At 39.1% G+C, this 24952-nt stretch overlaps 4 protein-coding genes across 6 annotated transcripts in view; 2 read left to right on the plus strand and 2 right to left on the minus strand.

Annotated features, from left to right (window-relative positions):
* The first annotated feature begins 563 nt into the window (after positions 1-563).
* On the plus strand, positions 564-4744 carry LOC146313632 (uncharacterized). The gene is made up of 6 exons (XM_084739651.1): positions 564-730; positions 2092-2228; positions 3126-3190; positions 3464-3628; positions 3713-3817; positions 4621-4744. Exons 1-6 carry the CDS (start codon positions 611-613, stop codon positions 4659-4661), a joined length of 633 nt encoding a protein of 210 aa, XP_084595777.1. The 5' UTR covers positions 564-610; the 3' UTR covers positions 4662-4744.
* A 1015-nt stretch (positions 4745-5759) lies between these two features.
* LOC146313633 (uncharacterized) lies at positions 5760-14100 on the minus strand. 2 transcript variants are annotated; one of them, XM_084739623.1, is made up of 7 exons: positions 14039-14100; positions 11722-11771; positions 10013-10357; positions 9824-9925; positions 8530-8853; positions 7634-7972; positions 5760-7368 (listed from the first exon to the last, which is right to left on the minus strand). In XM_084739623.1, the coding sequence occupies exons 2-7, from the start codon at positions 11756-11758 to the stop codon at positions 7277-7279; spliced, it is 1239 nt and encodes a 412-aa protein (XP_084595749.1). In that variant the 5' UTR covers positions 11759-11771; positions 14039-14100; the 3' UTR covers positions 5760-7276. The 2 variants fall into 2 exon arrangements, with proteins under 2 accessions (XP_084595749.1, XP_084595748.1); XM_084739622.1 differs by having other exon boundaries at positions 11722-13089; positions 14039-14090.
* A 1843-nt stretch (positions 14101-15943) lies between these two features.
* On the plus strand, positions 15944-20187 carry LOC146313634 (uncharacterized). Its single transcript, XM_084739653.1, has 6 exons — positions 15944-16103; positions 17486-17622; positions 18527-18591; positions 18865-19029; positions 19114-19218; positions 20064-20187. The coding sequence occupies exons 1-6, from the start codon at positions 15984-15986 to the stop codon at positions 20102-20104; spliced, it is 633 nt and encodes a 210-aa protein (XP_084595779.1). The 5' UTR covers positions 15944-15983; the 3' UTR covers positions 20105-20187.
* Positions 20188-21643: 1456 nt separating this feature from the next.
* The window catches only part of LOC146313635 (butyrophilin-like protein 2), a 40959-nt gene continuing 37650 nt past the window's right edge, over positions 21644-24952 (minus strand). The window contains exons 8-10 of one of the 2 annotated variants that reach the window (XM_084739620.1): positions 23485-23808; positions 22567-22927; positions 21644-22408 (exon numbers count right to left, since the gene is read on the minus strand). In XM_084739620.1, the coding sequence (XP_084595746.1) occupies positions 22321-22408; positions 22567-22927; positions 23485-23808 (773 nt within the window). In that variant the 3' untranslated portion in view covers positions 21644-22320. Of the gene's footprint in view, positions 22413-22566; positions 22928-23484; positions 23809-24952 lie in introns of both variants that reach the window. The other variant, XM_084739621.1, reaches the window with a different exon arrangement.

The following is a 24952-nucleotide window of genomic DNA, read 5'->3' on the forward strand; positions in this document are numbered from 1 at the left end:
TCTTGTTGTGTTGTAGTGAGGTTGTCTTCTTTGTTTAAATAAAGAAAAAAAATTAATATAAATAACTGTGTTTTAAAATATATACTAAAAATATTGTTTTAACAAATTCATTCAATAATATTTCTATCACGTGTCTCAGCCAGAACATGTCGACTCTGTCGTCCTTCTAAATCAAAGATCAATAAGAATTATGGATTAAAATGAGGAGTAAAAATCAAAACCTCCTCAAAATACAGTTTTGTCCCAGTTACTATAACATTATATAAATATAAATATAAACATAAATATAATGTTTACTGTTTCATATTGATCATTTTCGACTGTATTTCTTTTCTTTCTTATTCTGACTGTATCTGTAGTGCAACTGAAGTGATCAATAAAGTTTATCTTCTCTTATGAAACCCTGAAACCACAGCAAACCCTGAATCTCCTCTGAACCACAGAGGTCAGCTGATGGTGAAACACTGATTACACAACTGAGGACAGAAAAAAACACTGAGGACAGAAAACTGAAGCAAACAGTGAGTTCAGTCCAGCAGCTTGTATAAAGTCTGATCATCAGTCTGATGTCTCACATCGTCTGACGTCTGTTGTCTCCGGCTGCAGCATCATGAGTCTGTGCTTCGCTTCTCTCCTCCTGGTCGCCGGCTTGTTTCTGAGCGTCTCGGCTCTGACGCCTGAAGAATGCAAACCTTTGATCACACCTTTGTCTCTGGAAGACCAGTCGGTGGTGAGTCCTTTACATTCATTCTTCTTAAAGATGCATGTTTTAAAAAATCCAGGACAGTTCAGCCCCAAATCACAACTATTCTCTGATAACTGATCAATCAGTTTGAATAATCTAAAAGTAAAACCTCTCTGATTTCAGCTTCTTAAATGTGAATATTTTCTGGTTTCTTTATTCCTCTCTGAAAGAAAACTGAATGTCTTTGAGTTGAGGACAAAACAAGACATTTGATGACGTCATCTTGGACTTTAGAAACACTGATCGACATTTTCAGACATTTTTTGGAGCAAAAAACTGATCGATTAGTGGAAAAAACAGATTAATTGTAAATGAAAATAATCATTGCAGGTCGTATGTGCTCCACATGCTTGGATCTATTTTTCAAGTGACAGGATTGTTACAGGATTAATTAATCAATGATCAATAATCAATGGATCGAGAAAATAATCGATAAATTCATTGAGTTTGAGTTGATGAAATGAGTTTAGATCAACATTAGTTGCAGTTCTACTGCGACGTTCTCCAGTATGATGGAACTTAATGACACTCAGCTGGTGGAACTCAAACCACATTAAAAAATAAAATTAAAAATCAAAAATCCAGCTGAAGATAAAAATGTAGGAACGATTTTCTCTCTAGAAGAAAAGTAGCTTCACTTAATTCCAAAGTCATTTCTTCAATAAACTTCTAATGTAGTTTCTCTTTGCCTTCAGTCTTTGTGTCAAAATAAAAAGTGTTGAACTGTAAAAATGAAATAACAGAACATGTTTATTTTATTTTCACGAGTTTAAAGTTAAATTTCAACTATAATTGATTACATTCATTATTCACACTGATGTATAAACACTATGAGCTGATCACCTTTAACAGAAAGTACGTCCAGGTTTATGTTTCAATACGTGAACAAAATCAACATCTGAGGATCATAAATGTTTTCTTTACTCTGAAACATCCTTTTCTCTCATCATTCACTTACAATAATACAAAATGATAATAACTTTATTGATATAGCACAGTTCATCCATAAAATACAACACAAAGCTCTGAATACAAGAACAGAAACAATGTAAACATTTAAAACAATAAAGTCAAGGATAAAATAAATAAAGTCAAATGAAATTTAAAACTACAAGGTCAGACACTTCAGGAGAAAACGATGATTTTAAGATTTTATTCAACAGATTTAGAGCCAGTAAACAAATGTTAAAAAAATCTGATGTTCAACTGTCTGATTGAAGAATAAGTGAACAGGATCATGACTGTGAGCAGAAGAGGTTCTGATACTCGGTGCTACGTGAACATTTCTCACATGAATCATCTGTTTTTCCACTGATGACTGACTGACTGACTTCCTGTGTGTGCAGTTCAGTGGCAGAGTGAACTTCATCGCAGGTTACACTGACAGTGAGCTGTACAACAACATCCTGAAGACCACCGTCAGCAACTGGATGAACTTCAACTCATCAAACCATGAAATCACCATGTATGAGGAGAACAACATGTGAGTAGAGAACAGTTCTACAGTTCCTCCTCTACGCTGATGATCCTCTGCTTCATCTCTCTGTCAAACCTTTTCAATGGAGACAACAGTCTGTTTGCAACACAGGACTTTGATTTCATCAACTTGTCATTTCATTTACTGCACATTATTAAAACCTTACAGTCAACCTGCTGAATCAGCGCTGAGAGGTTCCACATAAACTCCTGCATAGAACCTGGAGTTTGTCGTTTCCTTTCAGTTTGAATACTGTAGTTTCTATTTCCACTGCAAAACAGAATCTGTGCTTTTTCAGATCCAGATTAAAAAATAATCCTGTTCTTAATGTAAGAAAATCATGAGGTTCAGAGGATTTGAAGGTGAATCAGTTTCATTATGAATGAATATGAAATAAAACATTTTCTCTGTGCAGATGATGCTCTGTTTTATCCGTCTGTCACACTAAAATGTTTTCAATCAACTTAAAGGCAGCAGACTTTCATCACCCCTTTGCTTTCACTCTTTCACTCTTTCACTCTTTCACGTTTGTATTTGACATCAACAGCGACAGATTTAACATCATAACTCACAGTTTTGTTTCTTTTATCTGCTGCACTTAGCTAGCTAACCAACGTTAACTGGATACCTACATTTCAGATAAATTAGCACACTAGCAGCCTGAAGCTAAAGCTAACAGGTCCCAGGGACAAAAATAGAAAAGACAGGAACTGCATAGCCTGAGTACTGAAGTAAAGTATGAAAATAAAAATATGATATCAATCAGGTTTTTGTGACATAACGTCATACATAAATACATTAGAGGTTAGATTTATATTTGTATGGATGAAGATGGAGCGATGAATTTAGAAAACTGGTCCTCAAACAGAACATGAACTCAACTCTTCCTCCGTCTTTTCACAGAAATGGAACCTGCTTTGGCTCAACGATCAAGGTGACTATTGACGGCGACACGGCGACCATGTCAGGTAAGTTACCTGATGTCATGTGACACTGAGCTGCTGGCGAGGCTGCAGACTCTGTTTCAGCTTTGATTATCTGTGATTCAAACAAACTGCAGTGACGTGAAAACCATCCATCTGTCTGCTGACCTGGTTTGATTATGTCTGAATCTGTTTCTACAAAGTTGATCAGAATTTACATCACATGTTCTTATGTTTTCAGTCCAAAGACAAATATTCAGTTTGTTTCAGACGTAGAATCATGTTGTTTTATGTAATTTTTTCTGATTCTGTCCTCAGGTGGAAACATGTCCTCATCTTTCCACCTGCTGCCCACCTGTGACGGCTGTATGCTCCTCAGTGGTAACAGCACCTCCACAGGCCTCGACAAGTTGCTCGAGGCTCTGAACATCCACGTCGACGTTCCTGAGGAGGTCGCCGTCGCTCATGGTTTATATCTGATGGGTAAGGAACGACACACGCAGAGAAAATAACTCACTTTGTCTGAAACCACCGCAGTACAACATGCATTTTTGTTTTTGACTCCAGCCAAAGAGACGACAGTGAAGGACTCAGACCTGGAACATTTCAAGCAGCAGGCGAGCTGCCTCGGGTTCTCCGGAGAACCAAACTTCCACTACGACCACGAACAAGGTGCTTCACCTGTAAACCTGTCTGATTAAACACTGACACCAACAAGTGGGACAAGTATGAGACAGAACCAGACGTGTCCACACGTCCTGCACTCCAGCAGACGGACAGATCTTTGTGTAAAAACCTTCGGACTTCGTTTGTTCACTGCAGTAAAAGTGAAGAAGTTCAGGTTCTCAAATGTTCTTCAACTATAAAAGTAAAAAGTCGTCCTCTGCCCAGAAACAGTCAGTAGAAATGTCCTTCAAAGACGACTCGACCTCACCTTTTCTCCACAGTCCAGTCTCCTTCTCCCGTCTCTTTACATCCTTTATGTAGTTTTTACTCTTCTTACGTCTTTTTCATCTTGTTTGTTTTGTTGTTGTCTTTATTGTCTTGTTGCATCTCTTCTGTCTTGTCATCTTTTTTTAAATCTTATTTCTTTCTCTTCCTGCTACAACTTTTTTGTTGTCTTGTGTGGTTTTCATCTTCTTGTCTTTTTCGTCTTATGTCTTTTTTTCCTCATCATGTGGTTTTCATCTTGTGTTTGTTTAATTGATGGATCCATCAAGAAATCATCTTTTCTTTGTATAATTGTTCCGTCCACTGGGTTTGAATCAGTTTTGATGTTTGAACAGTGACGCACAATGACACAAACTTAGAAATATAAATATAAATAATAATAATTCCCCTCAGATGAATTCAAACTAAAGTAATAAGTCTGTCAGGTACCTTTACTTTACTTCAAAGACAAAGTATTTGTACTTAGTTACTTTTCCCAGCTGTGGACAGAACTGATGTCTTTCTGTCTGTCTTTCTTTCTACAGGTTTCTGTAAGGAGGACGAGGTCATGAAAATGGAGTACTGAAGAACCAAACAACTTTCATGATAAACAAATGTTCCAACCTGAAACAGGAAGTAAAAATACAAACAGGAACTGAAAACATCAAATGTGTGGTCTCCATTTGTAATCAGATAAACTGTTCACATCTGAACACACACACACACACACACACACACACACACACACACACACACACACACACACACACACTCACGATACACTGATCTTCATCTGTGGTTTTTACAGGATCTTATTTTGACAGGATCTTATTTTGACAGGATTTTATTTCTACAGTCTCTTATTTTGAGAGGATCTTATTTCTACAGTCTCTTATTTTGACAGGATCTTATTTCTACAGTCTCTTATTTTGACAGGATCTTATTTCTACAGTCTCTTATTTTGACAGGATCTTATTTCTACAGTCTCTTATTTTGACAGGATCTTATTTTGACAGGATCTTATTTCTACAGTCTCTTATTTTGACAGGATCTCCCTCAGCTTCTTTAATCTCTCACACAAACTGGATCCATCATTTAATATTTGTTTAATTGTGATAAACTTTTTTATGACAAACTTTGAAAAACCTTTTGTTTTTGGTCGTAGTTGTATTTTCGTATCTTTGGTCTGAACACAACATTCTTGTAAATGTAACATCTGCAGAACTTCTGTAGCAGCTGATCGTGTCATGAAATCAGAGAATTTTGACTTCTTCTTTTGTAATAGATTACTTAAACTGATCAATCAGTTATCAGAATAGTTGGGTTGGTTAATAACTGATTGATAATCAGTTAATCTTTGCAGCTGTGGAGGACAGACATCTGTAAAGCAAACTCAGCAGTTTAATAAAGTTTGACTGATTCAATCCAGATTAAAACAAACTGAGGAAAAAAACGAATTAATAAGTTTGGGAAACACTGATCAACATTTTGAGGGCGTCACGGTGGTTCAGTGGTCGGCGCTGCCGCCTCACAGCAAGAAGGTCCTGAGTTCGATCCCCCGGCTGGATCAGGGTCATTCTGTGTGGAGTTTGCATGTTCTCCCCGTGTCTGTGTGGGTTCTCTCAGGGTTCTCCAGCTTCCTCCCACAGACATGCATGCAGGTTAACTAAGTTGTCTGTAGGTGTGAGTGTGAGTGTCAGTGGTCGTCTGTCTCTGTGTGTCAGTCCTGTGATGAACTGGCGACTTGTCCAGGGTGAACCCCGCCTCTCACCTAGTGTCAACTGGGATAGACTCCACCCCCCACGACCATTCAGGTTACAGAAAATGAATGATCAACATGTTTCACCATCTTATAATCAAACATTTTATTGATTAATGGAGAAAATGATCAATATGAAAGTTAACTGAAGTCAAAGTGTTTCACAGATAAATGACAGAAAAGATGTGAAAGACTGAAAAAGACTGAAATAAAGACTGAATGATCGATTTCAAGTAAAGAGTCCAAACAAGGAATAAAACTGTTGAATAAAATACATTTAAAACATCGAGAATGAGAAGAATAAACTAGAAGGAAAACACAACAAGAACAAAATAAAAAACTAATAAAACCAATAAAAAGAATAAAAACAAAACAATAATAAAAAAAACATAATATACCAACAGATACTGTTGAACACAATAAAGTAAAATGAAATGAAATAAAATGAAAATATTGAAGACTAACGAGCCTCATGCAGGAACATTTTCATATTTTTATCTTAAATTTCTCAGACTTTTCTTCGTACAAAAGTTTCATACGAACACGTCATGTCAGATTTTCACTCGTAAGAAAACTGTCAATGATCCACCTGAGTGTATCTGAGTCAACACTTCAGCTGACCTCAGATCAGAGCATGTAAGTACATGATGCACAAACTCTGTGTGTGTGTGTGTGTGTGTGTGTGTGTGTGTGTGTGTGTGTTAATGCTAAGCTAAACATTTAGCCATGCTTATGCTAACTACACTGATTAGCTGCTAACACAGAGCTAATTTTAAGGTAATTGAACCAATAAAGTATTTAATTAATAATCAATAAAGAAGCTCATGATCATTTTCAGTCTCACAGTCAGTTCAAACGTCTTTTCAGCAGCAACGTTGACATCAAGCAGGAAGAACATTTGTATCAGATATTTTCATCATTAATTCCTCCTACAGCGGGCTGCTAGTGATGCACAGAGCAGGCTTTTATTTTGAAGACTTTGTCCTCTAGTTTGACCAGTCGGCCCTTTGACTCTGATGTCCTCATATTAATATTAGAATTGACACTTTAACTGTCCATCAAATCAGCCGACCAATCAACACGCAGCCTGAGACTGAACAGCTGTTTGTGTCCTCAGAGGATCCAGCTGTGGCTCCTCTCCTCCACCTGTTAAAGTGGGTGGAGCATCCTGGAGGATGGAGGAGCTCAGCTGATCTCTGGTCAGCGGCTGGACGACGGAGGAGCGACGACGGGAGGAAGCAGAATGATCGACTGTGATCAATAGTAATCAATAGTGAGTGTGTGGACTGTGTGTGAGAGTCAGCAGGAGGAGTCAGAGGGAAGAAGAAGCTGACAAAGTGTCCTCCTGTCTTCATCCGTCCTCCATCAGCTCCTTCATCTTCATTATCTCTCTGATCCAAAGTCAGATCAGATCAATAATCAAAGATCAAGCAACAGACCAATCAGACTGATTGATCAGCCATCAGAGGAGTTGGATCAGTGGAGCTGCTTCTGTTCCTGATGTCCACTGTTTCATCTTTGATCTGAGTTCTTTCTGCAGAGACAGAGGACAGACAGAGACAACCAATCAGAGACAAGAGACCAACCAATCAGAGACAAGAGACCAACCAATCAGAGACAAGACACCAACCAATCAGAGACAAGACACCAACCAATCAGAGACAAGACACCAACCAATCAGAGACAAGAGACCAACCAATCAGAGACAAGAGACCAACCAATCAGAGACAAGACACCAACCAATCAGAGACAAGAGACCAACCAATCAGAGACAAACACAGCTGTATCTTCAAACTGACCTTTTACTTTGAGCTTCACTGTTTTCAGTCTCCAGATGTTCCAGCTGTACCGGTCGTAGACGGAGCACCTGTACTCTCCTGTGTCTGTCTCTTTGGGGGATTTCAGGATCAGACTGACGTCTCCAGTCTTCAGCAGGTCGTCCTTCATCTCTGTTCGGTCTCTGAAAAACTTGTTCTGTTCTTCAGGTCTGTCAGAGCCGTTCTCATACATGTGGACCGTCAATGTGGGTTTGGGTTCCAAGCGTTCCCACTTCACTTTAGTGTCCTCAGGCAGGTCACCTACAGTCTTGAAGGGCAGCAGGACAGACTCCTCCCCCTCGTCCACCTCCACCTGACAGTCTGAGAGGACAACAAACCATCAGCTGGACAGACAGCAGCAGCAGTTTTGAATAACTTTATTGAATTGTTCCAAAGTTGTAGAGAAAGTTGAAGGACAGAAGCAGATGAGAGCAGCAGGTAACAGGGGACAGAACTACAGGAAGTAAAGCAGGTTGTCCAGGTGTTGGACATGATCAGAGTGTTGATGGAGCTGTGATGTTTCTGTCCATGTCCTGCTTCACAGTAATGTCTCATGTCAGTGTTGAGCTGCTGTGTGTCTCTTTGTCTCTTTGACATTTCTGGATGTAGAGTTGAACATTGAAGAGAAGATTTGACATGAAAACATGTTTGTTTTCATCTCTGTTCTGTAAATGAATCTCAGCTCCACACAGCATTTCAAACACATGTCCAACATCAGTCCTCAACACTTGGACACACAAACATTCATCAAACAAATGTCTCATTGTTTCTGTATCAACGTCACTGAATCCACAGGATTCACTTCGCTCACTTCTACATTTCTGTCAACGTTGATCTGTTGGACAAATAAAGTTCATCTGTTCATCTACAGCACTGACCTTTGACCCAGAGCTCCACTCGTTTCTCCATCAGTGTCCGTCCCTCCCTGCTGCAGACGGTGCAGGTGAAGGTGTCTCTGTCTTTGTCTGTGGGGTATTTCAGGGTCAGACTGACGTCTCCAGTTCTCAGGTTTCTCTTCATCTCTGTTCGACCTCTGTAATCACTGTGCTGTTTTTCAGGCTGATCAGAACTGTTCTGATACACGTGGACCTTCTCTCTGTCTCTGTCCGTCCACTCCACTGAGACGTCCTCAGGCAGGTGAACTGTGGTTTTGCAGGGCAGCTGGACAGACTCCACCCCTGAATCCACCTCCACCCTGTAGACTGAGAGGACAACAAACCACAACATCAGCTGGACAGACAGCAGCAATCAATCAATCAATCAATCAATCAATCAATCAATCTTTATTTATGCAGCACTTTTCATACAAACACAAAGTTCTTCACACAATAAAAACAATAAACACTCAGTATAGAGAACAATTTTAAATCAATCAATAAATAAATCAATAAATAAATTAAAATGAAATAAATAAGTAACAAAATAAAAGAATATTCCAGCTAGAAATACATATTAATAAAATAAATCAATAGATAAATACACAATAATAATAAATCCAAAATAAGTCCAGAGATAAAGTTCAATTTAAAGCCAGACTAAAAAGGTTGGTGTTGAGTTTCCTTTTAAAAATATCAACTCTCTCTCCTCAGGTCTTCAGGTTCCACAGATGTGGACCAGAACAATGAAATGATGCCTCACTGTGGGTTTTTCTTAAATTAAAGAACCACTACCAGAGAACCTGAGGGTTCTACAGGGTTCATATGATCAAAACAAATCTGATCAATCTTTATGAAGCAGTAAAATGATCTGAAAATCAATTCTGAAGCTCACAGGAAGTCAATGATGAGACTTTAAAATTGGTGTAATGTGTCTGTCTTTGTGTTCCTCGTCAGAACACGAGCAGCTGAGTTTGTAAGAACCGTAACTGAGCAGCGTTTTTCTTATGAAGACCAGGAAGTGGAGCGTTACAGGAATCAACTCTGCAGGAAATAAAAGCATCAGAGTCTCTGTGTCGGTTTCAAACAGTCTGCTCATGTTCTTAAGATGAGAACATACAGTTTGGGTTCTATTTCTAATATGTGCTTCAAAACTAAGATTTGAATCAAAGAAAACTACGAGGTTTTTCTCTTGTTGACAGGATTTTAAGGTCAGTTCTTCCCATCCTAGACCTCACTGTCCTGATTAAAGATGATAACCATTGGCATGATGGGTAGTGTAGTAGTAGTGACGTACCTGACATGAAATACTGACGGAAATGAAACAAAAGACCCCCAGAAACAACAAGAACAACAACCAGGAGAACCAGGAGAACTTTGGCCCAGTATGGAAATCGTTCTGTGGGAACAGAAACATAATGAACATGACCTCTGACCTCTGACCTTTGACCTGTATCTACAGTAGGTTTTAATGTTTGTTTCTGACCTTTGACCTGCAGCTGGACGTCTCTCACTGTCCGTTGTCCCCATCTAAACGCTCTGACGGTGCAGGTGTAGGTGCCGCTGTCAGAGAGGCGGAGTTTTGTCAGATTGAGGCTGAGGTCTCCAGTTTCCAGAGCGTCAGTCATCATGGATGTTCGGCCGCTGTAAAGCTGGTTTTGGTCTTTAAGTTCATCACCTTCCTGCTGACGCTGGTGGACGGTTGAAGGACGGAGGTCGTCTCGTCTCCACACCACTGTGGGGTCGTACAGTTCATCAGTGGGAAACTCACAGGGCAGCAGGACAAACTCCTCCCCCTCATACAGCTCCACAGCTGAGGCATGCTGGGAAACTGTGAGGTCACACAGACAGAGGGGTTCAGTCACAGCAGCTTTATTTCATGACTTTAGATCAGAAAATGATCCAAACATTTTGTCTTTTATTTTCAGCATTAATGTCCTGAAAATGAGTTGAGAATGAAGTGAGTTCCAGTTGATTTTGTAGTGAAGTCTGCGTCTCTCATTAGTTTACTAGCAGACCTTGAAGGCTCGAATATGGCGACTGCACAGACACAGAGAGATCGTGGTGAAGAGAACAAAACAGGGATTTATTGATCTGCTCTGGTGTCCAACTTTAGTGGATCACAACATATCAGCTGTGGAATTAATCTGCAGATTCTCCGCTTTAAGATGAGGACAAACTTTTCTATGGATGTCAGTTTTTGAGCCACAACAAAGACCAAAATGTGTCCTTCAACAGACGAGCTGCTCCTTGTTTTTAGCCTAGCAGTTGTTGAGGACTTGTGGCTCCGAGCGGCCGGTTAAGAGGAGCGAGGAGTCACTCTAAAACAGAGCAGGAGATAAAACAGGTTCTCAAGGATTTTTCTTTTTAAACTGTGAATCAACCATGAGAGCTCCTCCAGCATACAGTCAGAAATGTGCAGAAAAAATACTGTAGATCAGCTGCAGGCGGCTTCTGATTGGCTGGAACTTGTTGCCGTGGTTTGGGTTGTTAGGTTGAGACATGAAGAGTGATTGGTTAGAGTTAGAGTAAGAATATCAGGGTCAGCCAATCAGAGACAGAGTAGGCGGGTCATGTCTTTGGTATCTGTAGCTCTATGTGAAACAGCCGTAGTTCAGTGTCTAATAAATGTCTTTTTTCCACATCAAAGGTCCTTTTATTGTGATCAGTCCAAACACACCTGATCAATAATCCTGCTGTTCAATCAGCGTCTCTATAGGCCACACCTGTCAGGTGGGCGGAGCATCTTGGCAAAGGAGAAGTGCTCACTAACACAGATTTGAAGACATTTGACAGAAATAAACAGAAGAAGTCTGAGATCTTTGACTTTAACTCATGAAAAATGGGAGCAAAAACAAAAGAGTTGATATTTTTGTAGAGTGTAAATAACAGGTGAGACATTTTGAAGCATTTGAAAGTGTAAATGTTCCATATTGTATCTGTAAGACTTGAGATGATAAATGTGTGTAATACGTCCCCTGAAGAGCAGAACTGAGGACAGTCTGACTGGACAGTCGTCTACATTCATCATGATTTACAGAAAGACTGAAAATATGTTCTTCATGTTTGTATGTGAAGAAAACATGGTGATGGAGCTTCAACAGACTGGTGGAGTTAAGAAGACAGAAATACAGATTAAAGACATGATGATGGACTGAGGTGATGATCAGATCAGAGGGAGGAAGGTCATCTTACCGTGCAGGAGGATCACAGACACCAGCAACATCTTCATCTTCCTGTAAAAACTACAACAACCACAAAGTCACTCAACAAACACTGACAGACGCTCTGAGGACGTCGGTTCACAGCCTCCTGATCGGACGGACGCTCTGAGGACGTCAGTTCACAGCCTCCTGATCGGACAGACGCTCTGAGGACATCAGTTCACAGCCTCCTGATCGGACAGACGCTCTGAGGACATCAGTTCACAGCCTCCTGATCAGACAGACACTCGGACAAAACTTCACTGCAAACAGTTTCACTTTAAAATAAAGAGGAAGTGGGTTTGTACAGGAAGTCAGGCTCAGCAGTTTGACACAGACGTGACTGAGACACATGTGTTTGTCTGCTGAACTAACCGCTAACATGCTGCTGTTACACAAACTAAATCTGACACCAACACAGTCGTCTTGTCTCCGTTTGTGTGTTTTGGTCCTTCATGGCTGCTGTAGTGGACAAACACAGGGGACAGAAGGACGAGGGAGCAGCTCTGACGTGGAACAGTCTGCCAACACTCATCTGAGACTGAGACACAGATCATTCATTTAAAATACATTTAAAATCATCTTTAAAAGACAATCAAGTGTGAGACCAGACTCTGTCTCTTCCTCCAATCATCTGAAGCTTTGTTTCATCTTTCATGTTCTCTTGTTCTCATGTTCTTGTTCTAAGCACCTCATGTGTTCTTGTGTGGAGTGTTCTGCTCTTCATGGGAACACTGTCTGTGTTCTTGTGTGTTCTGCTGCTGTATGTGTCGTATCCTTGTTCCTGTTTGAATGTATTTGATGTTTCTTTGTGTCTCTCATTCCACCTGATCAGGAACTAAAGTGTCTCATTTACACAGATGTTCATTAATGTTCACTGTCCCTGTAACTTTAAACTTTATCAATCAAATCAATACAGATGTGGAGTCATGATGCTCTGATCTCCATCTCTGACAAATCATCATCATCATCATCATCATCATCATCATCATCATCACCATCATCACCATCATCATCATCATCATCATCACCATCATCATCACCATCATCACCATCATCATCACCATCATCATCATCATCATCATCATCATCATCATCATCATCATCATCATCACCATCATCACCATCATCATCATGTTTGGGAGTTTCCTTCAGGATCAGTGGTTGTCTGTTTCCATGGTAACAGTGTAAACAGGAAGTGACAGCAGCTGATGAAACAAGACTTTTCAAGATGAAAATTCACCAACATGTAAACAAACAGAGTCTAAAATCAACAGGCTCAGGTGAAGCCCACAGCTGACTCACTGTCTCCATGGCAACATTATATTTCCTGCTGACACGCCTCAAAGCATGATGGGAGCTGAAGTTCCAAAGAAGAGCAGGACGATCCCAAACAGAAGAAGAAAAGTGATGAAGTGTTTTTCAGCATCAGGACATATTTTTGAATCACTGAGACTCAGAATGTCTCATCAACATGGTTCTTATATTCCTGCAACACTGACACTGTCCTCTGTCCAATCAGAGACACAGATTTACTGTGTGGTGAAAACCTGCTGACACACAGGTCAAAACATCACAATGATTCTAATAAAAACTCTGCTAGAACATGTAGAACACCACTGACACACCAGATGATGTTCTGTTCTCATAGTAAGAAGAACAGATGAGAACCTTTGAGGACTCTTTGTGTCAAAGTGTGTGAGTTGATGAGGACACAGGGTGCTGGACCTGCTCCAAGTCAAACACTTCAGGACATGTTAAGTTGTGAGGACAGACACAGAGAGAGAAACTGTCACCTGACACTGGGTGTGTTTGTTTTTCACACCTGTTCATCCAGTTTTTATCAGCATGAATCAGACCTTTGCTTCTAAAACCTCCTCACTTATAAAACTATTCATTCCACCTTTTCACCTGAAAATCATCAAACTCTCACTGAAGTGTTTTACACACCGGGGTCGTCCAATCACAGCGCAGCTTCTATATTTGCTTTAACAGTTTTGTATCCTGAGACTTTTAGTTCTGTGAGAACAGACAGAACAGACTGCAGCAGATTTATTCTCCTGAAACAAGTTGATTTAGAATCAATTCTACAAAAAAGACAACTTTATTTGTCTTTGTTGTTTCCAGCTGCTGCCACAGTTTCACTGTAAAAACATGTGAATGTTTCAGAAAAACTGCAGTGAAATCAAACATTTTAGTCCCAGAAACAACCAGAGACGTCCTGAAGGGACAGAAAATAACTTCACATGTTAAATCAACATCAGAGCTGCTGATCTGTCTCATGTCCCTCCTCAGGTGTGTCCACTCACCTGTCTGTCTGTCTGTCTGTGTGTCTCTGTTGGACAGCAGCTGAAGTGTGTGTCCACTCCTGTCCTTGAGTCTCATTAATGTTTGATGTCTTCCTGTCTCTGCAGATCGAAGTCCATCAATAAAAACTTTATGGTTCAGTCACATGTTCACAGTCGACAGATTTAACTGCAAAAAAGAATCACCAGAGAAAAACAAACAACAATAAAACAACACATTACATTGTTTAACTCTGTGTGTGTGCGTGTGTGTGTGTGTGTGTGTGTGTGTGTGTGTGTGTGTGTGTGTTGTACACTCAGTGTATTTGTTAGTCTTTGATGAGTCAATTAAAAAAACCAGTAAATGATTGATGCACAAACTCAGCAGCATCATTTTAACACTTGATTTTCTTCTGTTCTACTTTATAAAGTTATCCTACTATATGTTATGCTGTTGTATTATATACTGTGTCATAATACATCATGATATTTCACAGCTATACTGTATCATTATTATTACATGTTGATGTGAAATTGATCTGATTGATTTCATCCATCATTATCTCTGTGTGTCACATCAGACACCACAGAAGAAACGTCTACAGACAGTTTTTAAAAATGATCTGAGAGGATCAGTGTTTAACACAGATGATCATAATAACACATTTGCCTCTCTGTTATCAGTAGATATTGTTAGTTTGAGAGTTTTGAAGGATTTTAACAGATTTTTAAATCGTCTGAAGTTGTGTTTTCTGACACAGAAACAGTTTAGAAATTAAATCAATTAAAGCAAAACAATCATTTCATAAATTACAGATACAGTATTTCTGAGAGAATAAACTTTCACCAAAAAATTGTGATCAGAGTTGGTGAGACCAACCAATCCAGGTATTCCAGGTATGCAGGTGCTCCTGCGTCATGCTCCGCCCCTTTTTGGGTGGAAACAAACAAACAAAGGTTTAAGAGAGTTTGAGATTTTAAAATATGTTTTCTAGCATAATTGAAGAGTAAAAATTCAAACCTGCTCAAAGTTCATTTTTGTCCGGGTTCTCAAGAATGAGCTGATCAGTGATTGGTGTCCTGACACGGAACAAATCAAAGGTTCTCTTCAGTCTGCGTCCTTCAAAGTGGAGGAACCTGATACCTACAGCTACCTGACTGAATGTCCAGGTCATGTGTTTCAGACATGTGTCTCATTTAATGTCATAAGACACTTTATTTTACTGTTCTGGTCTCTACTTTCATTCCATCTGTGGTTCTACTTTGATGCGGTTCGTTCCTCGGAGCAGAGAGATGAAGAAAAACTGTCAGAAAGTAGCTCATCTCATTTTGTGTCAGTTATTCACATTAAAATCCCCTCTGCTGCTTTAAAGTGGACACACTGTTAAACCAAACTCCATTCTAAAATCTGCTGTTTTATGGGAGGATGATGTTTTTTCACAGTAAAACCTTCAGCTCACCGTCACTGAAACTCTTTTCTGATTCACTTCCATCTACAGCAACAATCGGCTCATGACTCATTTATTCAGTGACATCATGAACTCACCTGTTTGACATTTTTCAGCACAGTGTGGCTGCTTCCATCCGTTATATTACACATATTCTAACAAACATCTTATTTATATTTTACAATATAAATACAAATTACCTATAATTTTGTCTCCAAATCCTCTTTTATGTATTTTGTATTGTATCATTTTATTATCTTTTATTATTTCTGTCTGTCTTTTCTATATTGACTGTCTCTGTACTTCTTTCTGTCGTTGTGCTGCAACACCTGAGTTTCTCTGCTGTGGATCAATAAAGTTTATCTTCTCTTATGAAATCCTGGCAAAAAAAAAAAAAAAAAGGAACTTGAAATCAACTCTTTTATGTAAACAGTGAGTTCAGTCCAGCAGCTTGTATAAAGTCTGATCATCAGTCTGAGGTCTCACATCGTCTGACGTCTGTTGTCTCCGGCTGCAGCATCATGAGTCTGTACTTCGCTTCTCTCCTCCTGGTCGCCGGCTTGTTTCTGAGCGTCTCGGCTCTGACGCCTGAAGAATGCAAACCTTTGATCACACCTTTGTCTCTGGAAGACCAGTCGGTGGTGAGTCCTTTACATTCATTCTTCTTAAAGATGCATGTTTTAAAAAAATCCAGGACAGTTCAGCCCCAAATCACAACTATTCTCTGATAACTGATCAATCAGTTTGAATAATCTAAAAGTAAAACCTCTCTGATTTCAGCTTCTTAAATGTGAATATTTTCTGGTTTCTTTATTCCTCTCTGAAAGAAAACTGAATGTCTTTGAGTTGAGGACAAAACAAGACATTTGATGACGTCATCTTGGACTTTAGAAACACTGATCGACATTTTCAGACATTTTTTGGAGCAAAAAACTGATCGATTAGTGGAAAAAACAGATTAATTGTAAATGAAAATAATCATTGCAGGAAAGACTTTGAAAACAGGTCATATGTGCTCCACATGCTTGGATCTATTTTTCAAGTGACAGGATTGTTACAGGATTAATTAATCAATGATCAATAATCAATGGATCGAGAAAATAATCAATAAATTCATTGAGTTTGAGTTGATGAAATGAGTTTAGATCAACATTAGTTGCAGTTCTACTGCGACGTTCTCCAGTATGACGGAACTTAATGACACTCAGCTGATGGAACTCAAACCACATTAAAAAATAAAATTAAAAATCAAAAATCCAGCTGAAGATAAAAATGTAGGAACGATTTTCTCTCTAGAAGAAAAGTAGCTTCACTTGATTCCAAAGTCATTTCTTCAATAAACTTCTAATGTAGTTTCTCTTTGCCTTCAGTCTTTGTGTCAAAATAAAAAGTGTTGAACTGTAAAAATGAAATAACAGAACATGTTTATTTTATTTTCACGAGTTTAAAGTTAAATTTCAACTATAATTGATTACATTCATTATTCACACTGATGTATAAACACTATGAGCTGATCACCTTTAACAGAAAGTACGTCCAGGTTTATGTTTCAATACGTGAACAAAATCAACATCTGAGGATCATAAATGTTTTCTTTACTCTGAAACATCCTTTTCTCTCATCATTCACTTACAATAATACAAAATGATAATAACTTTATTTATATAGCACAGTTCATCCATAAAATACAACACAAAGCTCTGAATACAAGAACAGAAACAATGTAAACATTTAAAACAATAAAGTCAAGGATAAAATAAATAAAGTCAAATGAAATTTAAAACTACAAGGTCAGACACTTCAGGAGAAAACGATGATTTTAAGATTTTATTCAACAGATTTAGAGCCAGTAAACAAATGTTAAAAAAATCTGATGTTCAACTGTCTGATTGAAGAATAAGTGAACAGGATCATGACTGTGAGCAGAAGAGGTTCTGATACTCGGTGCTACGTGAACATTTCTCACATGAATCATCTGTTTTTCCACTGATGACTGTGACTGACTGACTTCCTGTGTGTGCAGTTCAGTGGCAGAGTGAACTTCATCGCAGGTTACACTGACAGTGAGCTGTACAACAACATCCTGAAGACCACCGTCAGCAACTGGATGAACTTCAACTCATCAAACCATGAAATCACCATGTATGAGGAGAACAACATGTGAGTAGAGAACAGTTCTACAGTTCCTCCTCCACGCTGATGATCCTCTGCTTCATCTCTCTGTCAAACCTTTTCAATGGAGACAACAGTCTGTTTGCAACACAGGACTTTGATTTCATCAACTTGTCATTTCATTTACTGCACATTATTAAAACCTTACAGTCAACCTGCTGAATCAGCGCTGAGAGGTTCCACATAAACTCCTGCATAGAACCTGGAGTTTGTCGTTTCCTTTCAGTTTGAATACTGTAGTTTCTATTTCCACTGCAAAACAGAATCTGTGCTTTTTCAGATCCAGATTAAAAAATAATCCTGTTCTTAATGTAAGAAAATCATGAGGTTCAGAGGATTTGAAGGTGAATCAGTTTCATTATGAATGAATATGAAATAAAACATTTTCTCTGTGCAGATGATGCTCTGTTTTATCCGTCTGTCACACTAAAATGTTTTCAATCAACTTAAAGGCAGCAGACTTTCATCACCCCTTTGCTTTCACTCTTTCACTCTTTCACTCTTTCACTCTTTCACGTTTGTATTTGACATCAACAGCGACAGATTTAACGTCATAACTCACAGTTTTGTTTCTTTTATCTGCTGCACTTAGCTAGCTAACCAACGTTAACTGGATACCTACATTTCAGATATATTAGCACACTAGCAGCCTGAAGCTAAAGCTAACAGGTCCCAGGGACAAAATAGAAAAGACAGGAACTGCATAGCCTGAGTACTGAAGTAAAGTATGATAATAAAAATATGATATCAATCAGGTTTTTGTGACATAACGTCATACATAAATACATTAGAGGTTAGATTTATATTTGTATGGATGAAGATGGAGCGATGAATTTAGAAAACTGGTCCTCAAACAGAACATGAACTCAACTCTTCCTCCATCTTTTCCCAGAAATGGAACCTGCTTTGGCTCAACGATCAAGGTGACTATTGACGGCGACACGGCGACCATGTCGGGTAAGTTACCTGATGTCATGTGACACTGAGCTGCTGGCGAGGCTGCAGACTCTGTTTCAGCTTTGATTATCTGTGATTCAAACAAACTGCAGTGAAGTGAAAACCATCCATCTGTCTGCTGACCTGGTTTGATTATGTCTGAATCTGTTTCTACAAAGTTGATCAGAATTTACATCACATGTTCTTATGTTTTCAGTCCAAAGACAAATATTCAGTTTGTTTCAGACGTAGAATCATTTTGTTTTATGTAATTTTTTCTGATTCTGTCCTCAGGTGGAAACATGTCCTCATCTTTCCACCTGCTGCCCACCTGTGACGGCTGTATGCTCCTCAGTGGTAACAGCACCTCCACAGGCCTCGACAAGTTGCTCGAGGCTCTGAACATCCACGTCGACGTTCCTGAGGACGTCGCCGTCGCTCATGGTTTATATCTGATGGGTAAGGAACGACACGCGCAGAGAAAATAACTCACTTTGTCTGAAACCACCGCAGTACAACATGCATTTTTGTTTTTGACTCCAGCCAAAGAGACGACAGTGAAGGACTCAGACCTGGAACATTTCAAGCAGCAGGCGAGCTGCCTCGGGTTCTCCGGAGAACCAAACTTCCACTACGACCACGAACAAGGTGCTTCACCTGTAAACCTGTCTGATTAAACACTGACATCAACAAGTGGGACAAGTATGAGACAGAACCAGACGTGTCCACACGTCCTGCACTCCAGCAGACGGACAGATCTTTGTGTAAAAACCTTCGGACTTCATTTGTTCACTGCAGTAAAAGTGAAGAAGTTCAGGTTCTCAAATGTTCTTCAACTATAAAAGTAAAAAGTCGTCCTCTGCCCAGTAACAGTCAGTAGAAATGTCCTTCAAAGACGACTCGACCTCACCTTTTCTCCACAGTCCAGTCTCCTTCTCCCGTCTCTTTACATCCTTTATGTAGTTTTTACTCTTCTTCGTCTCTTTCATCTTGTTTTTTGTCTCGTTTTTTCTTCTTGGTACGTCTTTTTCATCTTCTTCATTTTGTTGTTGTGTCTTTATTGTCTTGTTGCATCTCTTCTGTCTTGTCATCTTTTTTTAAATCTTATTTCTTTTTCTTCCTGCTACAACTTTTTTGTTGTCTTATGTGGTTTTCATCTTCTTGTCTTTTTCGTCTTATGTCTTTTTTTCCTCATCATGTGGTTTTCATCTTGTTATGTTTGTTTAATTGATGGATCCATCAAGAAATTATCTTTTCTTTGTATAATTGTTCCGTCCACTGGGTTTGAATCAGTTTTGATGTTGGGACAGTGACGCACAATGACACAAACTTAGAAATATAAATAATAATAATTCCCCTCAGATTAATTCAAACTAAAGTAATAAGTCTGTCAGGTACCTTTACTTTACTTCAAAGACAAAGTACTTGTACTTAGTTACTTTTCCCAGCTGTGGACAGAACTGATGTCTTTCTGTCTGTCTTTCTTTCTACAGGTTTCTGTAAGGAGGACGAGGTCATGAAAGTGGAGTACTGAAGAACCAAACAACTTTCAAGATAAACAAATGTTCCAACCTGAAACAGGAAGTAAAAATACAAACAGGAACTGAAAACATCAAATGTGTGGTCTCCATTTGTAATCAGATAAACTGTTCACATCTGAACACACACACACACACACACACACACACACACACACACACACACACACACACACACACACAATACACTGATCTTCATCTGTGGTTTTGACACGATCTTATTTCTACAGTCTCTTATTTTGACAGGATCTTATTTTGACAGTCTCTTATTTTGACAGGATCTTATTTCTACAGTCTCTTATTTTGACAGGATCTTATTTCTACAGTCTCTTATTTTGACAGGATCTTATTTCTACAGTCTCTTATTTTGACAGGATCTTATTTCTACAGTCTCTTATTTTGACAGGATCTCCCTCAGCTTCTTTAATCTCTCACACAAACTGGATCCATCATTTAATATTTGTTTGTTTGTGATAAACTTTTTTATGACGAACTTTGAAAAACCTTTTGTTTTTGGTCGTAGTTGTATTTTCGTATCTTTGTTCCGAACACAACATTCTTGTAAATGTAATATCTGCAGAACGTCTGTAGCAGCTGATCGTGTCATGAAATCAGAGAATTTTGACTTCTTCTTTTGTAATAGATTACTTAAACTGATCAATCAGTTATCAGAATAGTTGGGTTAGTTAATAACTGATTGATAATCAGTTAATCTTTGCAGCTGTGGAGGACAGACATCTGTAAAGCAAACTCAGTAGTTTAAAACCAGGCATTCATCATCATCAATCAATCTATTGATCATTTTCTCCAATAATCAATAAGTTGTTTGATTATAAGATGGTGAAACATGTTGATCAGTGTTTCCTAAAGTTATTCATTCTTGTTTTTTCTTCAGGTTGTGTTTTAATCTGGATTGAATCAGTCAAACTTTATTAAACTTTAATGAAGGTTAACTGAAGTCAAAGTGTTTCACAGATAAATGACAGAAAAGACGTGAAAGACTGAAAAAGACTGAAATAAAGACTGAATGATCGATTTCAAGTAAAGAGTCCAAACAAGGAATAAAACTGTTGAATAAAATACATTTAAAACATCGAGAATGAGAAGAATAAACTAGAAGGAAAACACAACAAGAACAAAATAAAAAACTAATCACACCCATGAAAAAAATAAAAACAAAACAATAATATAACAACAGATACTGTTGAACACAATAAAGTAAAATAAAATAAAATAAAATAAAATGAAAATAATGAAGACTAACGAGCCTCATATAGGAACATTTTCATATTTTTATCTTTTCTTTGTACAAAAGCTTCATATGAACACGTCACGTCAGATTTAACAAACACTCGTAACAAAACTGTCAATGATCCACCTGAGTGCTGAGTCAACACTTCAGCTGACCTCAGATCAGAGCATGTAAGTACATGATGCACAAACTGTGTGTGTGTGTGTGTGTGTGTGTGTGTGTGTGTGTGTGTGTGTGTTAATACTAAGCTAAACATTTAGCCATGCTCATGCTAACTACACTGATTAGCTGCTAATATAAAAATATAAAAAATAAAGTAATTAATAATCAATAAAGAAGCTCATGATCATTTTCAGTCTCACAATCAGTTCAAACGTCTTTTCAGCAGCAACGTTGACATCAAGCAGGAAGAACATTTGTATCAGATATTTTCATCATTAATTCCTCCTACAGCGGGCTGCTAGTGATGCACAGAGCAGGCTTTTATTTTGAAGACTTTGTCCTCTAGTTTGACCAGTCGGCCCTTTGACTCTGATCTCCTCATATTAATATTAGAATTGACACTTTAACTGTCCATCAAATCAGCCGACCAATCAACACGCAGCCTGAGACTGAACAGCTGTTTGTGTCCTCAGAGGATCCAGCTGTGGCTCCTCTCCTCCACCTGTTAAAGTGGGTGGAGCATCTTGGAGGATGGAGGAGCTCAGCTGATCTCTGGTCAGCGGCTGGACGACGGAGGAGCGACGACGGGAGGAAGCAGAATGATCGACTGGAATCAATAGTAATCAATAGTGAGTGTGTGGACTGTGTGTGAGAGTCAGCAGGAGGAGTCAGAGTGAAGAAGAAGCTGACAAAGTGTCCTCCTGTCTTCATCCGTCCTCCATCAGCTCCTTCACCTCCATTTTCTCTCTGATCCAAAGTCAGATCAGATCAATAATCAAAGATCTAGCAACAGACCAATCAGACTGATTGATCAGCCATCAGAGGAGTTGGATCAGTGGAGCTGCTTCTGTTCCTGATGTCCACTGTTTCATCTTTGATCTGAGTTCTCTCTGCAGAGGAGACAGAGGACAGACAGAGACAACCAATCAGAGACAAGAGACCAACCAATCAGAGACAAGACACCAACCAATCAGAGACAAGAGACCAACCAATCAGAGACAAGACACCAACCAATCAGAGACAAACACAGCTGTATCTTCAAACTGACCTTTTACTTTGAGCTTCACTGTTTTCAGTCTCCAGATGTTCCAGATGTTCCAGATGTTCCAGATGTTCCGGTCGTAGACGTAGCACCTGTACTCTCCTGTGTCTGTCTCTTTGGGGGATTTCAGGATCAGACTGAAGTCTCTAGTTCTCAGCAGGTCGTCCTTCATCTCTGTTCGGTCTCTGAAAAACTCGTCCTGTTCTTCAGGTCTGTCAGAGCCGTTCTCATACATGTGGACCGTCAATGTGGGTTTGGGTTCCAAGCGTTCCCACTTAACTACAGTGTTCTGAGGCAGGTCACCTACAGTCTTGAAGGGCAGCAGGACAGACTCCTCCCCCTCGTCCACCTCCACCTGACAGACTGAGAGGACAACAAACCATCAGCTGGACAGACAGCAGCAGCAGTTTTGAATAACTTTATTGAATTGTTCCAAAGTTGCAGAGAAAGTTGAAGGACAGAAGCAGATGAGAGCAGCAGGTAACAGGGGACAGAACTACAGGAAGTAAAGCAGGTTGTCCAGGTGTTGGACATGATCAGAGTGTTGATGGAGCTGTGATGTTTCTGTCCATGTCCTGCTTCACAGTAATGTCTCATGTCAGTGTTGAGCTGCTGTGTGTCTCTTTGTCTCTTTGACATTTCTGGATGTAGAGTTGAACATTGAAGAGAAGATTTGACATGAAAACATGTTTGTTTTCATCTCTGTTCTGTAAATGAATCTCAGCTCCACACAGCATTTCAAACACATGTCCAACATCAGTCCTCAACACTTGGACACACAAACATTCATCAAACAAATGTCTCATTGTTTCTGTATCAACGTCACTGAATCCACAGGATTCACTTCGCTCACTTCTACATTTCTGTCAACGTTGATCTGTTGGACAAATAAAGTTCATCTGTTCATCTACAGCACTGACCTTTGACCCAGAGCTCCACTCGTTTCTTCATCAGTGTCCGTCCCGCCCTGCTGCAGACGGTGCAGGTGAAGGTGTCTCTGTCTCTGTCTGTGGGGTATTTCAGGGTCAGACTGACGTCTCCAGTTCTCAGGTTTCTCTTCATCTCTGTTCGACCTCTGTAAAACATGAACTGTTCTTCAGGCTGATCAGAACTGTTCTGATACACGTGGACCGTCCAGTTGTCTCTGTCCGTCCACTTCACTGAGACGTCCTCAGGCAGGTGAACTGTGGTTTTGCAGGGCAGCTGGACAGACTCCACCCCTGAATCCACCTCCACCCTGTAGACTGAGAGGACAACAAACCACAACATCAGCTGGACAGACAGCATCAATCAATCAATCAATCAATCAATCAATCAATCAATCAATCAATCAATCAATATTTATTTATGCAGCACTTTTCATACAAACACAAAGTTCTTCACACAATAAAAACAATAAACACTCAGTATAGAGAACAATTTTAAATCAATCAATAAATGAGTTAATAAATAAATTAAAATGAAATAAATAAATAACAAAATAAAAGAATATTCCAGCTAGAAATACATATTAATAAAATAAATCAATAAATAAATACACAATAATAAGAAATCCAAAATAAGACTAAAAAGGTTGGTGTTGAGTTTCCTTTTAAAAATATCAACTCTCTCTCCTCAGGTCTTCAGGTTCCACAGATGTGGACCAGAACAATGAAATGATGCCTCACTGTGGGTTTTTCTTAAATTAAAGAACCACTACCAGAGAACCTGAGGGTTCTACAGGGTTCATATGATCAAAACAAATCTGATAAATCTTTATGAAGCAGTAAAATGATCTGAAAATCAATTCTGAAGCTCACAGGAAGTCAATGATGAGACTTTAAAATTGGTGTAATGTGTCTGTCTTTGTGTTCCTCGTCAGAACACGAGCAGCTGAGTTTGTAAGAACCGTAACTGAGCAGCGTTTTTCTTATGAAGACCAGGAAGTGGAGCGTTACAGGAATCAACTCTGCAGGAAATAAAAGCATCAGAGTCTCTGTGTCGGTTTCAAACAGTCTGCTCATGTTCTTAAGATGAGAACATACAGTTTGGGTTCTATTTCTAATATGTGCTTCAAAACTAAGATTTGAATCAAAGAAAACTACGAGGTTTTTCTCTTGTTGACAGGATTTTAAGGTCAGTTCTTCCCATCCTAGACCTCACTGTCCTGATTAAAGATGATAACCATTGGCATGATGGGTAGTGTAGTAGTAGTGACGTACCTGACATGAAATACTGACGGAAATGAAACAAAAGACCCCCAGAAACAACAAGAACAACAACCAGGAGAACCAGGAGAACCAGGAGAACTTTGGTACAGGATGGACATGTCTCATTGTTTCTGTATCAACGTCACTGAATCCACAGGATTCACTTCGCTCACTTCTACATTTCTGTCAACGTTGATCT

Source organism: Lutjanus erythropterus, chromosome 16 (assembly GCF_056507025.1).
Source record: "Lutjanus erythropterus isolate fLutEry1 chromosome 16, fLutEry1.hap2, whole genome shotgun sequence".
In the NCBI taxonomy this organism is placed as follows: domain Eukaryota; kingdom Metazoa; phylum Chordata; class Actinopteri; order Lutjaniformes; family Lutjanidae; genus Lutjanus; species Lutjanus erythropterus.

What these genes read in the sequence shown, in the direction of transcription:
- LOC146313632 (XM_084739651.1), top strand. Translation starts at nt 611, where the DNA reads ATGAGTCTGTGCTTCGCTTCTCTCCTCCTGGTCGCCGGCTTGTTTCTG. An exon ending in TCATGGTTTATATCTGATGG is followed by an intron (nt 3,629 to 3,712) that starts GTAAGGAACGAC and finishes TTTTGACTCCAG; the next exon opens with CCAAAGAGACGACAGTGAAG. An exon ending in CCACTACGACCACGAACAAG is followed by an intron (nt 3,818 to 4,620) that starts GTGCTTCACCTG and finishes TTCTTTCTACAG; the next exon opens with GTTTCTGTAAGGAGGACGAG.
- LOC146313633 (XM_084739623.1), bottom strand. Translation starts at nt 11,758, where the DNA reads ATGAAGATGTTGCTGGTGTCTGTGATCCTCCTGCACG. An exon ending in GTCTGTGATCCTCCTGCACG is followed by an intron (nt 10,358 to 11,721) that starts GTAAGATGACCT and finishes GTGACCTCACAG; the next exon opens with TTTCCCAGCATGCCTCAGCT. An exon ending in CCGTCAGTATTTCATGTCAG is followed by an intron (nt 8,854 to 9,823) that starts GTACGTCACTAC and finishes TTGTCCTCTCAG; the next exon opens with TCTACAGGGTGGAGGTGGAT.
- LOC146313634 (XM_084739653.1), top strand. Translation starts at nt 15,984, where the DNA reads ATGAGTCTGTACTTCGCTTCTCTCCTCCTGGTCGCCGGCTTGTTTCTG. An exon ending in CTCTGGAAGACCAGTCGGTG is followed by an intron (nt 16,104 to 17,485) that starts GTGAGTCCTTTA and finishes CTGTGTGTGCAG; the next exon opens with TTCAGTGGCAGAGTGAACTT. An exon ending in CGACACGGCGACCATGTCGG is followed by an intron (nt 18,592 to 18,864) that starts GTAAGTTACCTG and finishes TTCTGTCCTCAG; the next exon opens with GTGGAAACATGTCCTCATCT.